This window comes from Meleagris gallopavo, chromosome 5 (assembly GCF_000146605.3).
Source record: "Meleagris gallopavo isolate NT-WF06-2002-E0010 breed Aviagen turkey brand Nicholas breeding stock chromosome 5, Turkey_5.1, whole genome shotgun sequence".
NCBI lineage: Eukaryota > Metazoa > Chordata > Aves > Galliformes > Phasianidae > Meleagris > Meleagris gallopavo.
Genome location: NC_015015.2, coordinates 16,952,562 through 16,975,074, shown reverse-complemented (window position 1 = coordinate 16,975,074; position 22,513 = coordinate 16,952,562). Strand labels below are relative to the sequence as shown.

General features: G+C 35.3%; 1 protein-coding gene across 6 annotated transcripts in view; it reads right to left on the bottom strand.

The window, feature by feature from the left end:
- Nucleotides 1–1,874: 1,874 nt before the first annotated feature.
- Nucleotides 1,875–22,513, bottom strand: part of PPFIA1 (PTPRF interacting protein alpha 1) — a 55,093-nt gene continuing 34,454 nt past the window's right edge. The window contains exons 17-30 of one of the 6 annotated variants that reach the window (XM_010711211.3): nucleotides 20,994–21,145; nucleotides 20,099–20,271; nucleotides 18,359–18,452; nucleotides 13,634–13,715; nucleotides 13,311–13,511; nucleotides 12,427–12,489; nucleotides 11,848–11,874; nucleotides 9,913–10,088; nucleotides 9,729–9,826; nucleotides 8,596–8,771; nucleotides 8,016–8,084; nucleotides 6,312–6,477; nucleotides 5,037–5,107; nucleotides 1,875–3,788 (exon numbers count right to left, since the gene is read on the bottom strand). In XM_010711211.3, the coding sequence (XP_010709513.1) occupies nucleotides 5,049–5,107; nucleotides 6,312–6,477; nucleotides 8,016–8,084; nucleotides 8,596–8,771; nucleotides 9,729–9,826; nucleotides 9,913–10,088; nucleotides 11,848–11,874; nucleotides 12,427–12,489; nucleotides 13,311–13,511; nucleotides 13,634–13,715; nucleotides 18,359–18,452; nucleotides 20,099–20,271; nucleotides 20,994–21,145 (1,536 nt within the window). In that variant the 3' untranslated portion in view covers nucleotides 1,875–3,788; nucleotides 5,037–5,048. The remainder of the gene's footprint in view (nucleotides 3,789–5,036; nucleotides 5,108–6,311; nucleotides 6,478–8,015; nucleotides 8,085–8,595; nucleotides 8,772–9,728; nucleotides 9,827–9,912; nucleotides 10,089–11,847; nucleotides 11,875–12,426; nucleotides 12,490–13,310; nucleotides 13,512–13,633; nucleotides 13,716–18,358; nucleotides 18,453–20,098; nucleotides 20,272–20,993; nucleotides 21,146–22,513) is intronic. The other 5 variants (XM_010711213.3, XM_010711212.3, XM_019615484.2 and 2 more) reach the window with 5 other exon arrangements.

Genomic DNA, 22,513 nt, shown 5'->3' with positions numbered 1-22,513 from the left:
GGGCTCTTCCTTAGCCTAGGATCCTGGCAGAGCGGTGCGAACCGAACGAGCGCGGGCTGCGGCTTCGGAAAGGCCCTGTCAGGAATTTTAAGATCACGTTCAAAATTCATTTAGTTATAACACTGCCTCTTGAGGGGCTTCCGTTCTCCCTCCTCAGGGGGCGAGAGGCCCGCCCGTGATTGTTCACAGGGTGTCTGCATCGAATAGGTGCTGAAAACAAAACCCCAACCCTCATGTTTTAGGTCTGAAAGCAAGACACTGCCGCCTTCCTGACGGCAGGTCAGGACGGTTAGATATTTGCCCATGATGTATTTATTATCTTTTGGGGAGGGGGAAGCAGGAGGAATGACGTATCTAGTGGCGGAAAAAATACACGTATATAACACACACAATGTGAGATTTTGAAATAATCCAGGCAGAGTTTGCAAAGTATTGGAGGTAGGAGCGTGACTTACCAGCTCCTCCAGTCACGTGAAGGCAGAGTCTGCTCAGTGTCAGGCTCAATTCTTCCTATATGAAACAGAACTTACTCTATGTTCGGAGTTAAAAACTGGACTAAACTTACTATAAGATACACGTAGGAATATCAACCCAGCACTTTCATCCATTCCTATAAGAATGGCCTATAAGACTAGGTGCTGCTACCTAAGTTAGGCTCCAATTGCTGCACTTTGCAAACAACCACCATTAGTAAAATTTAGAATGTCCTTACTTAAGGTTAGCGAGTACACCAAAAGATGACCTTGAAAAATGAAATACATTATCCATTTGAAGGCAATGTAGTTACTATGTTCAACAAAAGCATCATCCCTCAACTAATCCTTCAAATTTAACACTGTACCTGAAAATTACCTCTGCTTCCTTCCAATTTAGTTCCAGCAGATCCCATAGCAGCCCCTGGTGTTTTGAAGGCAAGATGCATTTTAAAGAGAAGCCAAATTCATCAGGACTTCAAGCAGGCGTAGGCCAAGCAAAAACTCAGCTTTGAATCATCTCATTTCTGTCATGATAAATTACTACTGTCCATCAGACACTGCAAAAACAACCTCGTCTTCCAATTCTATAGCGGTTAGAAAAGATAGAGATGAAGTTATACTATTTGTTCTGATATTTACCTGCCTTCTAAACTGAAAAAAAATTGAAAGTTTAAAGTTCTCAGATAATTCAATCATCTTTATTACAAATAAAAAAAAGGGTTCTCACATTTTAAAACATGTTTTCATAGCACTTCACAAATGAAGCCTTTAAATTTGGCATTTACAGAAAAAAAAATCACTGCATCAAGATTTAAAGATTACTCCATGTGCCTTTTACACATGCAGTTGCAATATCTTTCTTGGTGGGGTGTTATTAAAACAAAGTAATGTTTTTCTCAACTTCCCTGGGATAGGGGTAGCTTTGCCATGTAATTCAAAGGAAACCAACACACAGTTTTGCAATTTTGTGAAAGCTTTTTCTATTTCACTTTTATTCTAGCTCTCATGTTGATTCCATTGTTCCGTAACAGTCAGGGTTCACAGCCTTAAAGTAATAACCATATTTTCTCATTTTACCAGTCTATTCTGCATTTTCACTTTTGAGAAGCAACAGTACATGACTTTGAGCACGCCTACCATCACATCAGTGACCAGAGACACACACGCTATTTTTTCTACCTGTTTAGCTAAACAGTGAGACGAGATTTCCTTCCGCAGTTTCATCTCAGTTTTTTTCCAGAAAGATAGCTCTTCAGAAAATATAAAAGTCTGCCACTTATCAGGTAGCAACACAAACAGACAGTCATTACTAAACGACGTTTAAAGCATTGATCACAGTATTTCCATTCCAGGCATTCCGCATCCTGCTCTGGATCTAGAGGACATGACGAAATACGCTTCAATTACTCAGCAAGTTTATTTGTCTCTTCTCTTTTACACAAGAAATGGTTTACAACATATCTTAGATGAAACAAGCAGCCCTATTGCAATCCAGGTTTTCATCGGTTCCCTGGACTCCTATGCCTCTCCCCAAATATCACTACTGTCAATTTCATTTTATTAACAAAGCAATAATCGCTGCTATATGTAACAGCACTTCAATTTTCATCACACTGACCAAAATACAGGGAAGTTATATTAGAGTTTCATTGGAGGGGAGGAGGGCATTGTGGGGTGAAGAAAGAAGTAAATCATAGCTTTAACATACTGTCAAAGTACTGAAGTACTGTCCAAAAAACTCTCAACACAAACTTGAACAATTCCCAAGAGAAAGTCACTTCTAACGTAAATTTTTTCTGCTGGAGAAAAATCTTCATGTGAAACAAGATGTACAGGGCAGCAAAGAATCATTCAGATGCTTTATTGACAAATATCCACTCACCGCAAAAAGTATCTGCCTGCATACAATTAGATTTTAGCTTTTCAATAGTTTATTGGCAGTGGAAAATGCATCAGTACTTTATTGAAAGAAAGCAATAAATAATACTGTGATAAAAATAGTTCAAAAGTAGACTGTACATATTGTTACATAATCTGAAAATACACAAAAGATTAATAGAAAAACAGAACAGTAACAATGAATTTGTTTTACAAGCAAGTTAAAAGTGGAAAACAAAATAAGAAAAAAGACATGCTATATATATATTGTTGCATAATAAATAATGCACCATCTGAACAGAATCTTGCTGGCTTTTTAATATGCCATTTACAAGTGTTGGATACATTTTTCTACTCATACAGTCCAAAATGGCTACAACCATTCAAACTAAGTCCAGACAACTCTTTAGAACAAGTTTACAAAACACAAAATATGATTTACGTAAGAAAAGTAAGGCCTTGATTAGGAGTTGCACTGCTTTAGTTCTCAGCACACTGTACCTTCATTTTCACTAGTCATTTGACGTGAGACTGCAGTGTTTCATGAGTGGTCCATTAAAATTAGTTTTACCAGCATCTTTCCACAAGTGTTTTCAGTCGAAAAAGATCAGCACAAAAGCACTCTCTGTGGCCTGTGGATTACAACCAGGAATTATTATGAAGTCTATCTTCCTCAGTTAAGAAAAACAGTTCTTGGTTTATGGCTTGTTCTCAGTCACTGTGAAGATATGCTATACAAATACAGCAGAGACAGAGTTACGACCGAGTCAATCACTTCTAAAATGTGTTCCATAGTGTTCTAGTTCTTCCCAGCTTTTCAAATGAGTTATATTTTAAATAAAGACAAATTCCCACTACTTGACAATTCCTTTGTGGAAAGGTACACTTCTGAAAAGAAGAACAATTATGTACCATACCTTCAACAAACAACATACGCTCGTCTGAAAAAAAGTTGGACTTGTTTTCAGATCTAGCTAACATTTCCAAAAGACAAAATATATACTGCTTGGTGTCATGATACTTTTACAAAGGTATTAAAATTCTTTTCACCTTCAGTTTCATTATTAAAAAACAATGATAATTACAGTAACTGCATAATTTACAAAAACCTTACATTATTTATAGGGACATATACATACAAGCATTACAGTACATTCAGTTGGAAAGATTAAAATTAGATTAAAAATCAGCAATGATTCATTGTAGACTGAATAGAAACAGAAAAAAGTAAGTAACTATATAAATGAGAAGTCACATAAATATAAGAAACATTTAGATTCTAAAATATTTTCTCTATAGTACTCATGAATTTATTTGCTAATTAAAAACTCTGTAATAAAATATCTCAAAGTGTCCATTTAAGAAGTATTAACAGGTTACGCTTTCCAAATGTTCAAAATGCTGCATATCACCGGTAGAAATAGTGTGGGTAAACTGCAAAATAAAGAAATAATTGGATTAGAATGAAATGTTAAAAAAAAAAAAAACACCATTTGCTAAGTTCCTCACAAACAACTCAGTAATGTAGCAGTCATGCACCAAATTATTGCCATGCCATAACATATACCATTTCATTGCAAATTATTAATTTCTGTTGCAAAGTAAAGCACATGAGGTCAAGTACTTTTACTTCCTAGATTTTTCATTCTAGGTCATTTGCATTATAGTCCTCCACACTGAGAATTTTCTAGTGTGTATATGGGTGAAGATTCTAAACTTTGATGTCTTAAAACTAAGAACATTAAGATAACTCCTGAGATTATATATACTGACAGATCCACATAGTTTTAGTTGCTGAGAACTCTCTAGAGCTAAACCTGTATGTGTGAAAAGGTTCAGGATTTGAAGAAAAGGCAGCCACTATACATGAGCTGGTATGGATTTTACTATTATTATTTATTGCCCATAAATATCTGCTAGTGACAGTAAGAATATTTTTTCATTGGATTTCTTCTGTACCCAACAGTCAAAAATGTTAGTTTCCAAACTTGTTTGTAAAACAAGATTGTTTGATGAGAAAATACAGCAGACTGCTGAGAAAAAAAGAAAAAAATCAAGCCAAATCCTTAAGTAAGACAGAACTGAATGTCTATTCACTAGCTGGAAGACATCCTTTTTTTTGTTTAAATATCCTTTGTTATCAAGCTGCTTCACTGTCACCACTGTTCCACAATTACCCAAACTTTGGACTGCAGGTAACTAAATCCAACCAGACAAACTAAACAATCACAGTAGTATGGAGTATCTCAGAACTGGAAATCAATGTAGTTACCCCATAAAAATTCAATGTGGAAGTATATTGCAGTATACTTGACCAAGCAAAGACAAAAAAATCTGAATCACAATACCACAAACTGAGTTTTCTTTCCACTATACCCCTAATTTAGCTCCCTTCCTCCCCACTTTCACTAGCTGTTTCATTTCACCTTTGACTTCAACGCTTTCTACATAGTCACTTGCATGCATAATCCTTTCTGAGGTGGTTTAAAAAAAAAAAAAAGAGGAATATAACAATGTACAAAAGTAAATACTGAAACTCAGTTGTCTTTGCTCAAAATATAAAACTTATTCCTTACAATCTACTCTGCAAATTGAAAAGCCTTTAAAATTCGCTCTATTAAAACACCTGACACTTTACTCATAAATAGCTGCTTTACCATTACACCTATCAACTTTACTCACCAGAAGAAGGCTTTAACAGGAGTAGGTCCTTACTGTAGCAGAATCCAATCTTTGTGTTCCTGATACACTGCCTATTTCAAGAAGCATGGGAAAACATGCAGAACACAGCATGCATGTTAGTTTTCAAAAACCATCACGGCAGTGTGATTATAGCTACTGCACTCACTCAACTCAGAGGTTACAAGTTAGAAAACCTAAATTTACTGTACAGTTTATATATTTTTCACTTCCAGTTTCTGTGGCTATCGAACAGAATCCTAAAGAAACCTGCATGCCAACTGGAACACAAACTGCCAGTGGTGTGCATATATTTTCTAATACAGTCAGAAGAGGTGTTTTAATGCTAAGAAAGTTTTATTTATACATAGTTTTTCATATGAATTCTGGAGGATATTTTGTGCTAGTGAAAATCTTTAATGTAAACCAACTCACATTTTAAGTAGTAAAGGAAGTAACATCAGGTGTAAAGGTTGCTTCTTTGACCTTTACTCCAATATACTCCTCAGAACTTGAGACAACTCTGACAGACTATGAGGAAGCTCACACCCTATCTATTCCAATTAAATAGATTTTCAATCTATTTTTTACTTGTTTTCTAAGAAAAAGTGACAATTTTATTCTCATGGTATTAGAGACTGCTTTTAAATTGCCAATATAATTAGTTTGACAGTGATTGATTCTCACTTCCAAGTGATGTTTCTTTTTCTTTTCGTACAGTTTTTTTCCTCCCTCTTTTTCTTTTTCCCTTTACATATAGAGAAGAGCGACATCCATCCATCCATATAAATCATTCTAATAAATAATTCTAAAATAGTGGTTACAAATACGCCCAATAGTTAAGTGATCACTGGGGGGAGGAAATGCACCTTTTTCTCAAATTGTAATATTCTCAAAATTATCTGAGTTTATTTATAACATTTCCTGAATGCATTTTACTGCATTTCAGATGTGGGACCAATTAAATTGGTCTAAGTGCTACTAATTCAAAACCATGTGTCACATTACAAGACTTCTAACTAAATGCCCTTTTATTTTCCCAGTTTAATAAAACTTCCTAAATATAATTATCATTGTTATTCCAATGAAGTAAAAAGAACCCCCTTATTTAGCACAGTTCCTGAAATTATAAAGCACTCTGTGGTTAAACAGTGTTACAAATACAATCATGCACAAGGCAGATGCTTTTACAGAGCAAAAAAAGCTAATTTGAACTTCATTTCCCTATAATTTCAAGCAAGAAAGTGCATCATGCTTAAAATAATCCAAAGTAAATACCATCAATCTGCATCTTCTTTGGCTGCATAGAGGGTGAAGACATTGAGGTTGTAACTCTGAAGTTTGCAGGAAGAGTCTCTGCTGATCCAGCAGCTAAACCTCTTATGTCCTTTGGTCTAAACTTCTTTCTCCACGAAGGTGCTCGCCTAAAGCTCTTATCATCATCCTGTTAAATTGATAAACATTAGCAGTTCACAAATTTAGGATTGTTACCAACATTGAAAGGATTACTGACAACTTAGGTAAATACACCACCATTGAAAGACCTAATTTTCAACAGCGCAGGTGCAATGGGTCACTGTTTTCAACAATATGTGCTCATTTGCTGGAGTGTAGGCTCTTCATCTAAGTAATTATGCAAATTCGTGCATTTGGCACATCTAGGAAATGTAGTTCAAATGTTTTTACTTCCCGATTTGTAGTAATTTGTGTCGTATCGTCTAAGAATGAGTGATATGAAAGGGAACATACCATAAAAGCTACTTAAGAACACTTCAGCTTAAGCTGAACAGCTGTTTATAACTTTAAATTTTGTTTTACAGGAGTGATGATACAACTATAGCATGTTCTCATGCTACAAACTGCAGGTAATCAGAGTGAGGAGAAAAAATTAAACAGCAGTAGTAAATACTGCTGTTCAGAGCCTTGGTTAATTGCCCCAGTAATTACAAGTTAAAGATTCCCAAAGGATTTTTTCTGCATTCATATATCTGCAACTTTCAGAAATATCACACTATAATTAAATGCAACAGTTTAAATCTCCCTGCCAAAAATGCCTTTTGAAATGAATGTCAACGTACAATATCCACTGTGAATCTACACTTGTATTTCACCTTTAGAAACAATTCTATCTTTTGATTGCTGTTTTATATAAAGTATTACATATTATAATTAAAATTAGGAGACACGTGCCTGCATTATTTGGAAAGATCTTCATAATAACATACTTTTGCTGCTCATTGTAACCAGAACAGAGTAGAACACTCCTCCCTCAAAGCTCCATCTCCCGTAGTGAGAAATCACTACTGAAAAATAACTCAGAAGACTATCAAGCTGTTTTCTGTAGATATTATTAAAAACTTAGTGTAGATACATACTAGGCTATCAGGATGTGCTGTACAAGGGCTACAACAAGTCTAGTTTTGTATCTTTATTTTCTGGCACCCAAAACTGCAAATGATGCTTGATACATAGCTTGTTAGAGCTTTATACTTCTTAACATTCGAATAATGCTTGTACACTGTAAATCACAGACTGTCTAATAAGAATTACTTGGATGAGCAAACATTTCCTGTCATTGTTCCACGCTAGTATTAACAGATAGTAACTCAAGGATAACTTGAGTAACTTAGGATAAAGGTTTGAACCGTACTATACAGCCTTTCTCAGTTATATCTGATTCACCTGCAACGCCGATAACTGTTTTTCCCACATTTTACATGGGAAAGAATGATTCAGCGACAAGTGTGCTGCTAGTAGACTTCACTATGCAAGCTACAGATAAACTTGCAGAATCACCTCATGCTTTCACAAAGTTATCTTACACAAAAACTGCCATATCCAGAAATTTACAAAGAATTTCCAAGTCCTTTTTTGTCACAATTCTGTCAATAGATTGACAAGGGTCAAGCTACATTCTTTGACTTAACAGCTCTGATATAATTCCTGCAAACACAGAACAGCTCAAAAGCTCAAGAAACTTACTTCATCAAGTCTTCTGTCAGTGCCCATAACAAGAAGGTTATTAAATTCCCTCTCCAGAAGAGCACGAGCCTAAAATTTAGAGTATGAAATAAAAAAATGATTGTTAAAATTTCAGGAGCCTGTATTTCTTTTAAAGCAAATTGTTGAAGGTCTTCTAAGCAGAGTATTAAGCAATCTTAACACTTGAAAAGTAACAGCAGTTACAACTTAGAAAGTTAAACATGAAAGTTGTAACATGAAAATTCATGATGCTCAAACCTACTTATTTCAGAATAAGATCTAGCAAACAACAAAAAATACGTTTTACACTAATGCTACGATGGAATATGAGCAAAAGTTACAAACAGTATTCTTTTTTCAAGCAGATTTAACAACTAGAACTGTAATTAAGTATAAAATAATTAAAGCATAGCTCTGTTTTTTCTCTTTACAGGAAAAACGATTAGGAGCAATTTTCCATTTCCAATAGCCAGGAATAGAAAGACATGCATTTACCTAAAAAAAAAATAAAAAATAGTTGTTTCCATTTTTATCCTTTCAGAAAAAAGTACCCATCAATCATAATGTAAATCTTGCTTACCTGTGTGTTCTGCGTCGGTATTTGTAGTAAGAGAGCTAATGCATTGTAATCAAATGTTTCATCTAAGGCCACAAGTGCACCATGAACTCCACTCTCTAACAGGTTATTCGCATATTCTTTGAGACCAATGGACAACACCCAACGGATCATTCTATCATTGCTCCACACAAGAACATCTAGGGAGGAAAGAATTTGATTCATATAGTGCAACTTTTCTGAACAAAAAAAATACAGGCCTTTCTTGTTCCGCATGTTGGTGTAGGGATTGATATTCATGTGTGCAGAACTCACTGTGATTGATGCTAAGCAGTAGTCCTAAAGGAATTCTGTTATTTAATATTTAGGGTGCAAATTAATCTGCCCCTTCTTTTTTTTAGTGCATGAGATGGTCTGAATTGACAACAACACTTCATGTTTGGACTGCAATGGATAGTTTCCAGTCAGCAGTTTCTGCTAAATCCATCACCACTGGATCTTGCACAATCTCCTCTTTCTGCCTACAGAGGAGATTAGTCACATTATTTATGAGAAAAGTACAGTTGGGCAATAGTGTTCATGCAGGTAGGAATCAACACGGATCTTGTATTTTAAACTACCATTTTCAAGTGGCTTAACCTTACCCGCAACAGACTAAATATTTATTTTCTTTTGTACTACTCAGAAGTCCAATAGCAGTTTAATGCACTTCCTATTGAAACTGAACAGAAAAGCTTTATTACAGTGTTTCAGAAACTTATTTACCTTTAAGTTCTGACAGCACTCAATTTAGTAGCATACACTTTCGTATACATGCTACTATAATTTTCTACAATTCCAAGTGGAAAGGAAATGTATTTGAATTTTGCTGAAGGAAATTCACACTGTAACAGTTCAAAGATCAACATACTGTTAATATACTGCCACTTTTTTTGAAGAAAAACTCCATAAATTAGCACTTGTACAGCACTAATATCAAAACACTAATTACATTCTTATTAATAGGTTTTTGGTGGTTTGTGGGTTTTGTGTTGTTGTTATTTGTTTATACCAGTCAAAGCAAAAGATTTTTGAGGCAGAACATTGCAAGCAGGATGGATTCAGACCGAGGACAAAACTTCAGTCATTAACCTTTAATTTAACTATTGGCCACCAACCTTTAATTTCAGATTGGCTTTCTTCTCTTTTTCTTTCAAGTTCTTTTCGATCATAGTTCAATCTTCTTAGGCACATAATCCCACACTGAAAACTGTTTCTGTTTAGAAAGGAAAAAAAAAAAGTTATTTAGAGGTAAACAAAATACTTGCTGTAAGTGTTTGGTCTCCAGCTTAACCCATTTACCTGTGAAAACTGTCCACCATTTTAAGTTGGCCACGTAGATCTTTTTTAGTTAAGTGATCCAGCATTCGAGCATCAACAAGACATTCCATGAAATAGCTGCGATACTGAGGGAGCCCCAGACTAGGGAGCCATTCATTGCCAATCCACTCGTGGTTCATATCACCATATGCTAACGTCTGTTTTTAAGAAGTAAGACACAAGCTTGTTAACATGAGAAATAGAGAAAAGCTTTTTTAGACAACATATTTTAAAGAAAATGATACAACAATGCTTATAGCACTAAAAATTCCATAAGGATAAACACATCACAAACATTAAACAATACATGTAGGTTTTTGAAGAAGGTATCTTCATGAAGAAAAGCAAGCCCAGAAAGTCAGATCAGTAAGTAAAACTGCCCTAATATATTTCATCTTAAAGAGTATGAAAAAAATTATGCAACAACTAATAACATTTAAAAACTAAGGTGTAACTGTTTTAGTAGCAAGAATCCCAGAACTTCATTTTGTTAAGCTGAAAATAGTGTTTCTTGAAAAGTGAAGGTGCTGAAAATATTGTCTCTCTTGAAAATTTAGCAGAAAAAGTAATTTTTTTTTTTTAAATAAGCACAAAAATACATGATGGTTGATAAAAAAAAACTGTAATTGTTTGCCTGTTTTTTAATATGCCTAACAGTTTTCAGAAGCAGGTCCCAATTATATAAGCTGAAGTTAAAAAGCTCCCTACTTAAGAACCAATGATTCTAATTGCTAGCCCTCATTATAAGGCTAAACTCCATTTAGACTCCACCTTCATATAGACCTGCAGATCACCAAACATTTTTCGTAGAACGCTTCAGAAAATAATTTGAAACTAGGTATCTGAACATTCCTCAAGCAACAAAAAACAGCAGCTCTCTTTTTTTTGAAACAGAAGGCAGATAACTTATTTTTACTGCAGAAGTTAAAAGTTTTATTTCTTCTCTAGAGGAAATATCTTCTAGAAAGAAATAAGGTGACACAAATGTATTTCTTCAAGCCATCACTGGGCAACAACATTGAAAAAGCACACTGCTTTTGTAACAGGGACGCAAGCCACGATTGCCAACATAGACTAGCTGCAAACAAGCACTTGAGAAATAGTTAATGGGGCTTGAACAGTTTAAACTGGAAGGGGGCCAAGCGAGAAGAGACTGTACCATCCAAAGTTATAAGTCACGGGCAAATCCTGAGTTTTGTTTATATCCTTGTATAAAAAACCTGAACTTTCTCATTGCCTGAAAATACAATTAGGATTTGTCAAACTTGAAGGGAAAACAATTAATCAAGGAGGATTACATAATTAGTGCACAGAAATCTTCTTAGTTGTGTAGGCTTAGTATGCAATTCATCTGTGGTGGTGGCCAGGTTGAACAAGAACTTTCTGTATGCAACAGATACTCTTACTGGACTGGCGCCCCAAAAAGCCATTTCCCCATCAAAAAATTCAAGGCTTTACATCATTAAATTTTAATTTGACCTAGTTTGTTAAACACACAGAATCCCACAATGCTCAACAAGAATAAGAACTTCATTTTGGATATTCAAAAGCTTGAGGACAAATGTTTTTGAAAGCTAATGATAACAAAGTCTTTGGAATATTCTTCCCCTACCACTCCTATTAAAAAAATGCCACATGCATAATTTTTTGTAATACATTACGTAATAAAAAATATTTTACAAATTCTGCCACAATAAACCACCAAATCTTGTGAGCTGTATAAAACATTAACGCTTTGGAATAGCCTAAACATAAGTGTATCTTGTAACTCTGTACTATGTAGTTTCCCTCTTTCCCAGTCCCCATTGTACACCAAGAGTCACTACATGAAATGGCAATCAAGGAAAATCTGATTCTTTCGTGCTAATTATGACAACAAATTACATGTAGTCTATAATATTACATAAAGTTTCCAACCTGAGCCCAGCTTCCCTCCTCATCTTCCTGTTACGTGGTTAGAAAAGCAAAAGAACACATGTATTAGTATTTAAGTTTAGTAATGAGACAAAAGTTAAAGATGCACTGCAAACTCTAAGTCTACTGCATACAAAGAAAATCTGCATAGTGCATGCATCATGCATTGTGAGAAATACACAAGACACTGATTGTCCCATAAGAATTTGGAAAACCATCTACTGATTAACTTTTCTGGAAGAGAAATTTCTGCACTAATCAATTTATCTCTTAGTTAAATCAACTCAGAGTTTTTTGTTTGTTTGTTTGTTTTTTTTTACAGATTCTAGAAAGTTTGTTTGTGTGGTTTTTGATTTTTTTTTTTTAAACAGTCTTATCAATGTTGATTTTTTTCCCCATCTGGAAAAAAAACACATCAATAATCAAATTGCAAGGTTAATGATTAGAAGAAGCCACAATGCAGAACTGTAATGCATTAATTTTTTAAAAAGATAGGAAGAAGACCAAAGGGCCCTTGGTTCAGTAGTTCAAGAAGTGGGAAAAGCACTCTAACGAACAGAAGTGGCAACACCATAAACTAACCGTTTGTTGTGTGGCTGTAAGATTTTCCATTTCTTCATGTGTTACCCAGACATTTCCCGTGGTCTAACATGACCCCACAGTGAACCAATCACATCCAATGAAAGGAAAGCAGTAACAAAGAGGAAAGGTTGCAGAACATATAAGCAATCGGTACGTATAAGGAGCAGGCATGGGCAAAAGCAATGGTTTCTAAAAGTTTAAAGTATAGATCAATCTATCTAACATGACAGCATAGAATAAAAGGCCATTAACACAGATCACTTTTCTTCAAAGATATTACACAACTGAGCGTGATAAATAACTTTCATTGATGTAATTAGTGGACAAACATTTGACTGTGCTCTAATCCAAAAAATGCATTTGTAGTCTTATACATAACCCCAGAAATCCCAAAAATAACTTCAGATTGTAGAGTACACAGACTTGAGAGATGGAATTCAAACCAACTTTCAGCGTTTGAATTTAACACAGCATGTAAGATACAAGCGGACCTCTAATTTCACATAGTATGAATTACTATTCCAAACGAAAGGCCCTATATACATGGATTTTAAAAGCCTCTATTTTACTACTAACTATTTTACAAATTTTTCTACATACATGTGAACATCATCTGTATTATGTTTTGTTCTGAGGCTAAAAGCAGAGACAAATAACAAGTACTCTAAGTATTTTTAACTGTATAATTACACTGATAGAAACTAGTCTTAAGGAAAGCACCATTCTTAATTTCCAGAAAAGGAGAAAGTATTGTTCTCCCTGCAATTTGACGTTTCCAGAAATTCTTACTTGAAGCTCAAATCCTTTCAGTTACTAATTATGAAAGAAGACTTAGAAATTCTAATGGTTCTGAAAGACATCTAGTGTCAGATCACTTTCCTTACCGTCCTTGAGGTGGGAGGGGCAGACGGACTTGTCAGTGACATGATCTCCTGAATGGCCAGTCTCAGCTTCAGTCTGTGCAGAGGATTACTAATTCCAATTTCACGCTGTATTTCCGTATCAGACAAAGCTGACATAATAGCACCACTTTTCACATTTGCTCGGCACGCAGCCACATACCAGGCTGGCATCCCTACCCACAGCTGAAACAAACAAACAAAAAAAAAGTAGTAATCAAATCTGGAAAGCACTCCTGGCCCCAAAATCTTACATTCCTGAGAAGTAAGTATATTCATTATTAACCTATTTTGGAGGGACTGCTTACCTCCAACCATACAACTACTGTAGGTCCATCCCATTGTGCAAAAGGTAAACCTTGTCTTCTGGCTTCCTCCAGCAACTCATGCCTATGATAATAAAAACAGTTATTAATAACAAAAACTAGTGTAAACAGTAACTTTAACACTGTAATCAAATTACTATCTTTGTGCAGTCATTTTTCTTCACTTCCCAGCCTAATAGACACAATGATATAACCACTAAGACAGTCACAAGAAATAGACAAGGACTACCTAGAGAAATAAGATGAGCTGGATAGGGAATCTCTATGTGGCAGAGATGCTGGGTCTTGCCTTTAAGAAAACTACTAAAAAACCTGTCTCAAGCCACTACTGACACTCAGTCCAAAACTGCCACCACAAGGTGGAGACATCTGACTTATCTCTGACAGTAAGATTCTTGATTGCTGCAGTTTTCTAGAACCTCTCAGTAATTCATCCCAGCTAAACACGCTACTCAGGAATGAAATAATTCGGAGGAGGAGCCATCATGTAGCTGGCTGCAAGCAGCCATTCTAGTGTACCTATTTTAAAATCCGATAGTGCTGAAACAGCATTCAGCAATTAGCAGCTCAATAGTTAGATTTCACTTACAAAAAAGACAAGACTTTTAAAAGCTAATACTGATTTATACTCTTCAAAAATATACATATGTCTAAAGTAAAAACAGAAGATCATTGTTTCCTCCTAGCACAGAACATACACTACACTGATCCCACAAATCATCAGCCCTAAACACATTGTATTGCTTTACTTTACTCAGTATTTTTCTGCTTTTAATTTTTAAATAACAAAGATTCTGTAAAACATTGCTTGGTAAGAAGATATTAAAATGCTTAATGCTGTATTTGCCAGAAAGGAATACAATGGTTTTCCAAAGCAGTTACATTTTGAAACTGGTGGTTTTGTTGTCCTTTTGGTTAAGTACAGTAACAAGCTCATGCAGTGAGAGAGGTGCACTGTAGTGACAAAGGAGCACAGATATGCTCAGAGAATCCCAAAGATGACCTCAGGCAGGCATGTGAGCACTGCCTCCCCTCCTCCTACTGGCTCTGAAAGCTTTCTGGGGCATGCAGTTCAGAGAATTGCTGCAGTAATTTCTTGTCATTTCAATAGCCTCCCTGCATGCTTTAGGTTAACTCTGAAACAGTAATCGATTTAGAGGTGAGCAGTACAGGGAAAGCACTGAAAGAGTAAGGTGAGGTTACCATGCAGTCGTATTTCTGTATGCAGAAAACAGTTGTGTTTCTGGAAGGAAATGTGATGGAGGTAAATGTGGAAAAATAAGCAGAACAATGTTTATTGGAAGTTTACTCAAATTATTTAATGGATCCAAGAAGTAATGCTTCCATGAAACAGAAAGTTAGCTGCAGAGTTTGTTCATATACAGTAAGAGATAGAAACTCACTTAGATGGGAAATTATTCAACTGAAATTTCAAGACATCTCTAGGGAAGAATTAAGAAGTAGCTGCTGTTGGCATTTATAAGAGATGCATCAACATTTTGCCTACAGCAGGGAACTTCACTTTTCCAAAAATTATCTTCCAGCTTCACCAGAAACTCACTGTGCTCCAGCGATGAATGATCGAGCTATATAAATAGCACAACTGACATATCAATTTAGTGGCATATCATCCAATTAAACTATTTTAAAAAGGGTGTAAAATCCATCCTCATTATCTTTATCTACTGCAGTGACATTTTCAGTGTTAATAAATGGTAAATATATAGTCATCACCTTGAAACCTGAAACATAAGAGATCTCAAAGGGGCAGCTGACTACTGGAATTTAAGTAACAAAGCCAAGGGATGGGCATCTAAAATTGGTTGAGTGTTACTTAGAATGGGAGACAAATTGAGAAAAGCTAGCTGTTAGATAAATGAGTCTAACATCAGCCATACATCAGCCATACAGAAATTATGGTCATACAGGAAGAGAAACAATATCAAAAATGCAGGTGCTAGGTGTAGTAGTGAACAAACTGGCCCTTTGAAAACCATCTGAAGTAACTGTATTTACAATGGCTCCCAGCAGGGAAGAGTGTTCTGACCCACAAGGAAATGAAGCAGTTCCATGCAACAGCACTGTCACTGGAAGGGAACATAAAATCTAGAACTCATAGCCAGATGGCATTGCTGTAATCCAAGTTTCTTGGTCCGAATCAAAGGTAACAGATTTGGAAGAAGCTGAGAATAGAGAAAACATTCAGGAAAACACTAAGGAAAAAAAGTAAAGGGTGCTGAAGAGAGCAATAATGGCAGAAATGACAGAGTTCTATGGTGCAAAAACTGAAAGGCAACAGTAGAAAAATGAAATGAAAATACGCTAACTTCAGGCAGATCAATAGTGTAATTTTCTTATGTACCATTAAAGGTATGTAAACTTTGTGCGTAACTTTTTTTTTTAAGGAAAGATACCTTAAACTGACAGTAGCCTTCCTTTTTAGTTAATACAGCATTAAGCTTGTAATGATGTACAGGAAGCACTAAGACAGTGGTGGCAAACAGCATCAGCAGTACAGCTCACAAAGATGAACAGCAGGAACAAAACATTAAAAACAACTCACATTTGGTAATCAAAGAGCATACTTTTAATAAATACATCTACCCTCAAATTGAATCGCCATGACTATCAACGGCTCCCCAAGCAACTTTCAAAATCCAAATTATAAACTTTCAAAGACTTAATATTTCCATTGAAAAAGAAAAAAACACACCATGCAAATTAAGACAAAACATACAGCTAGCATTAAGACAACACTGGATATATTTCAGCAACACACTTCCACAACAACTTCTTCTGAATCTAATCTCTCTTCTCAGAATTAGACTTCTTTCAAAACAAGTTAGCACTTTTCAGACTTAAAAATCCAAGCAAGACTCATCATAATTTCACAATAATCCTAATAAATCAAACTTACCCTGATTTTGTACTACCACAAATGGTAAACAAAAGGAAAATGAAACAAAGAAAAAATAAAACCAAGACTAAACTGAAAACAAAGGTATACAAAAATAGACAAATAATGCATACAATTGAATTCTGTCACTATAAGGTTTTGTTAGAAAAGACACTGAATACTGCTCTCACCCCTTTTGTGTAAATGCTGCTCTCAGCACTATGTACCACTTGTCATAAGATTCTTCATCAACACAAATGAAGGTACTACACTGTGAATATGTTTCCATGTATAGCTAGCAAGTTAATTTCGAGCTCTCACATATAGAAGCTTTCACATTAAGCAACCAACAACATGGCAGCCACTAGGTATACCTTATATATTGGTTATTAACATATTCTGCCCTTCAAAAATTTACTAAGGAACTCTATGATCTACCTGCAACTATATTTATTGTAATATTAAATTAAGACAGCATAGACTGCTCTACTCTAGAATTCAATTAGTCACTACTGTTGATAAAAATCCATACTGTTCCAAGAACAGGCCTACCATTATTTGTACGTGACGAGATTAAAACAATTTATTCAAGCAAGATGTGGTACAACTTTAAAGCTCTGTAGAAAAAGCAAAATATCACACTACAGTAATGTGTGATTGCCTTCACTGTAGAAGTCTGAAGAAAAACAGCTGAGCCTAGTGTTATGCAAACAAAACCACATTCCATTCTGACTTTTCAAACCAGCATGCTGCTGGTTTTCATTAGTAAAGTGACCAGGCATGATTTTTATTTGCTAATAGAACTTAAAAGTACTGCAAGAAATCTCTCTTGTAAAGAGAAATTCATCACATTGTCATTCTAACATACATTACTTAATCTTCAGAAGGCAAGTCAAAAAGTCAAAACATTTCTGATCTCAGACAGCTTTTTTAGCTGCGAGTAACGGCAGCTGGACTGAATAAAAGCACCAGAACTATGAAGTATATGGCTAAGCTTTGGGGGAAAAAAAAATGTGAAGAATGCCTGATTCTACTTACACAATTCAGGTGTTTCCTGTATTACCAAATAAACATCAAATCAAAACTCCTAACAACAATATCTACTCTCACCTACACTTTGCTACATCTCTAAGTCAAGGAATAACAAAACCTGCAGTAGGTACTCAATGGTGAATTTCAAAGGTTTGCTTGGACACTTTTGGAAAAAAATTCTCATCATTAGAAAAAATAACCACATATCTACAAGGAAGTTGAGTCAATTCATTAAACAGAGGAAATCAGGAGTATATGGTGAAAACAGATTTGATTTGCTGAATACAAAGTGAAAAATATCAAGGTAATCACAAAGAGAAGTGAGGGAAAAAACAATCAAAACAATTAGCAACTACAACACAAAAGGAAACTGGTTCTGAGCCACTTGTTATAAAAGACAAGCCAATACATACAAGAATGCCCTGTAGTGAACTTTTCATGCTTTCATACTGCACTCTAACAACAAGCAATTGTCAAAGCACTTTAGAAAGTCTTCCAAATGAATTGAATTCAAAGCAGGAATTAAATAAAATACTGTAGGACAGTTTGATAAGAGTCTGCTTTTAAGCAACAAGTATTCACCAACTAATCCTTTCCAAACTTACCGAGACTATACTACCACTAATGATCTGGAAAAACGAGGAAAAAAGAAATTAACAGAGGCTAAAGAGTCACAGTACCATACTGGGGAAAAATACCCAAAAACACAAAACTGAAAACAGAGCATTTCTGAACAAGGCAATACCTTAATAGAGAATTAAAAATATTTGATAACTTACTTTTTCTGCATTTTTCTGTTTTTTTCTGCCTGACCTCCAAGTTTGCTAAGGCCTAATGCATCCTGAGAGGAACCATCTGCCTCTGCCATGCCAACTTCAAAGAAAGAAAAGGAAAAAAAAAAGTCTCGTTATTTTTTCAGTTTTGGTTACATGGTTATAGATTAAAAAAATCATGTTTCCCCATGCAAAAATATTTAATTCTTTATAATATTACTGACACCGTTTTTAAACAGGAAATTTCTTTCCACTTAAGAGGCAGATAAAAAGTTTTTCCCCTGTCAGGCCCATAAAAGACAAACCAGATAAAATCTTTTGTACGATTATCTTACAGATGTGCTTGGGCTTAGAGTTTAAGTACTCATCATAATCATACTTCACAGTCTTAAACTGCCTTTGGTTATCAACAATCCTTTGGTGACACAACATATTCAGACCTACAACAAAGCCCAAAAATGTATAAAGGAATACTGTAACTAGGAGAGCAAGTACAGAAATAGCAGCGACTGCAGTGAATGGTGGAGTGAGGGCAGGAAGAAGAAAACCATGCAAATGCTCTTCTAAATATTTTTTTCTGTATTTAAGTCTTAATGGCAAAAAATTTACAGAAAAGAACTTTACTGGTCACAGGATACCTCACCCATAGATGACATCTAAGCATTTGAACCAAGAAGTGGTATGAATGCTTTGTTGGAAATTCCAAGAAGTGACTGTACAAAACCAACTGGAATATTTGTAAAGTAAATCACGATGTGTTTACCAGCCCTGGTAACTATTTCACATTGATTAAAAAGACTTAATTGACCTTTAGCAGTCAATACAGCTGGTGATTTAGATAATGGAGCTAACTATCAATCTTAGCTTCATTTAACTTCATTTGGTTTTACTATACTGCTGGTAGAACACCTACAGAAAGTTACAAAATGTAAAGGAAGGGTTAACTCTTAAGGGTACAGAATAGTGTATGTCAAAGCATCTCCTTCATTGGAGAATTATGTCAAGACCAACATGGGAAATAAAGAAGATCTGTAATCCCCTTCTGGGGTGACTACAGTCACTGCGTCTTTGCTCTGGTTTTCACTGCTCTCCCTGCAGATCATCTGTCCCAACTTTATCAAAAGCTGTTTTCCACTGACTGGATGGCACTGCTGAAGCCTGCAATCAGCTTTTCATCACACGTGCCTACAGCTGTAGCTTTAAACACACTATCACCCCAACAGATAATTCCTCTTCATATCCTCTTTGGTGAAATCACATCAAATAATTGTAATAAACCATGTCAGAACAGTCTCTTTTAGAAAAAGAAGCTTTTATGAAACAAATAAAAAAGAGATGACTTGCCATATAATATTTTGTATAATATTTATATGCTAATGGCCAGAATCTTTACCATGTTAAACAAAAACTTCTTTGATTTCATATACTCCACAATATTAGTTGTGTTGCTAGCATTGTATATAGCTTTCACAATAATGTAAAAGTCAGTCAAACTCGGAAGTGTAGAGAGCAATGCATTTTATACAGGAATCACAGGAATAAATATGGTTGCCTAGAAGAAAAAGGCATGCTAAAAGACAGCAATACCTGACTCACTGAGCTTGCATGTAAAAAGACCTGCCAAAAGATTCAGTGTCTAATTTGATAAAACGTGTACACAAGCAACTAAACACTCTGTTAAATATACATATACCGACACATCCTAAAATTTAGTTGCTCACTGAAGGAAAAAGAAGGCAAACCAACCTTGTCCTAATGCTTCCTTGCTCATTTGTCCAGGTCGTCCCTTTTCTTTCTTGCCAAACAAGCGGCCAATAGAGGATTTAATTCCCTTCTTTTTGGGGGCTTTGTGAAGGGAATCTTGGCTACTATTGCTGCTGCTAGGATTACTTGCTTGACCATCTTGTGAGCCGGTTGAACTTACACAAAAACAAAACAAAGGAAAGAAGGAGTCAAACTGGCTTATGTACACACTCACTGTCATTACATAGTGAAAGACAACTTCTGGTTTCCATGAAAGTTCACAAAAGATCAGCAGCTTACTAGTAACTTTTAATTTCAGATTTGATGAATATCGCAAGAAGAAATTGATATACCAAAACAAACAGAGAAAAACATTAAATATTAACCATTAAAAAGAGAAAACAAGGGAAAGAATAGAAGGGGTAGAATATTTATATAGGAACTTAATTATCGAAGAATTAAGGTGTTTAAAGTGCAATTCAGGAAAGCCAAAGCTGCCAATGCACTTCCTTACAAACTAAGCAGACAATGGAAGTTTGAAATGCTTGAAAATACTTGAGATGCTTGAAATAGAAAAACCACACACCAACTGAAATTATTTTTTCAACTTTCTTATTTATACATAAACTGCAATCTGTGAAAGAGGATGTGATGCAAATACCTAATGCAGGCCTGATGCCAAAAGGATCATTCACGAAGACATTTCCAATCATTAAAACCTGTACTGTTTATTCAACACTCACTCATTTATGTGGTCATAGTCCTTTCTTTCTAGAGGTATTGATATCAAGATTAAAATCTAAAATTGCAAAGCTTCTCAGCCTGTAAGAATTTATTCTGATGATGTGAAATAGCAACTAACATTACTAGTAGGCCTGATTTATTCACAGCTACTTACTTTCTTATGTCCCTGATATCTTCGTGGCTCACCGTATGCAAAGCTCCTTTTTGGACTCTGTCCAAACGCAAAGATCGAGGTGAAGAAGGTGGGGACGTCTCACATTTTATCGTCGCTTTATCATCACGTACCTCTTCTCTAGAAGCTGGAGACTAATGGAAAACAAATAAAACTTGAGGGTTTTGTTGGAATACACTAAAACACGAAAGCAATATTAACAACACAAAAAACATTAGAAGGAAATTCAGTAATTTCCAAGTTAAAGAGTTACTCTTGCCCTTACTATTCTGCAGTTGCCTGGCTCTCGTTTGAACTCCTGAATTATTTGCTTTTTTAACCTTCACTGACAAACTGCTACATTTCAGTCTTAACAAGTGAAACGAGCAAGCAGCCATCTTTTGTTCATTCTCAGATCTAACAACTAAAGTAATGTCATCAGCTCCATGAAACCAACATAGCTGGCTTGTTTACGCAAACTGCAAATGCTAACAAAAAGTTCTGGAAAAAGAAGTTATTGCTGTCATGTTTAGATAAGCATTAGCAAAACTACCAATTCAATAAAGTCAGTTTCTATGTACCCATAGCCTTGGTTAATCTTCTGTTTGAAGAACAGAAATTACAATTTGTGTATGCATTAATAGATCCTTGAAATTAAATATTGTTTCATTAAGATTGCAAAACAGCGACTACAAACACAGCTGTACCACACAGCAGCAAAAAAATTCTCAAAAACAAATGACAAAACCCCACTTCTGCTAAGACAAGCCATTTTACGTTCAATATCAGAAAATTTATAATCTCTATCATACAGTTAACCAGCAAATTTTCTGATACGCTTCTGGTATCCATTAACAAGTTGAGAGAAGAGTAAGTGAATGAAGGGGCACAGCAGTAAATAAACTAAAGATTTTACCTTTCTACGGTGTTTCCTTAAATCACTAGGCTGAAAGATGCGTGCAAAAAAAATTTGGAAAAGCCATATTTATTGTAAACTGTAGCATAAACGGAAATAACTACTACAGACAAAATATACCAGGGAAAATTTAAAACAACTACAGCAACAGCACAGAGAAACATAAGAGAATGAAGCACTCTTCAAATCACAGCAGTATTTAAAAATGTATGCCTGAAGACAGAAAAGGAAGGAAAATAATCAAGATTTATACTTCATTGCCTACAGAAGTAGTCTAGATATTTCAGTACAGTGGTACTGTACGCGAAACTAGCACACAAGATGTGCACTTTATCTTTTCGCAAGAGAAACAGTAGAGCATTTTGGGGCATTTTGAGTTGTTTCTTTTAAAACAGAGGATTTCCAGTCTTATGTCAAGGGCTCTTCTCCCCTTGAACAACATAACCTACACGTAGCAACAGCAGGCACAGAGCTTAACAAATCGCCAGCATTATTTCATTCCCAACACCTTAGCAGTTGTGCTATACAGCATAAGAAGCAGTCAGACTTTAATAATTGTGAACAAGCACCAATAGCTCATTTTGACACAATAACAACGCTTTTTTTT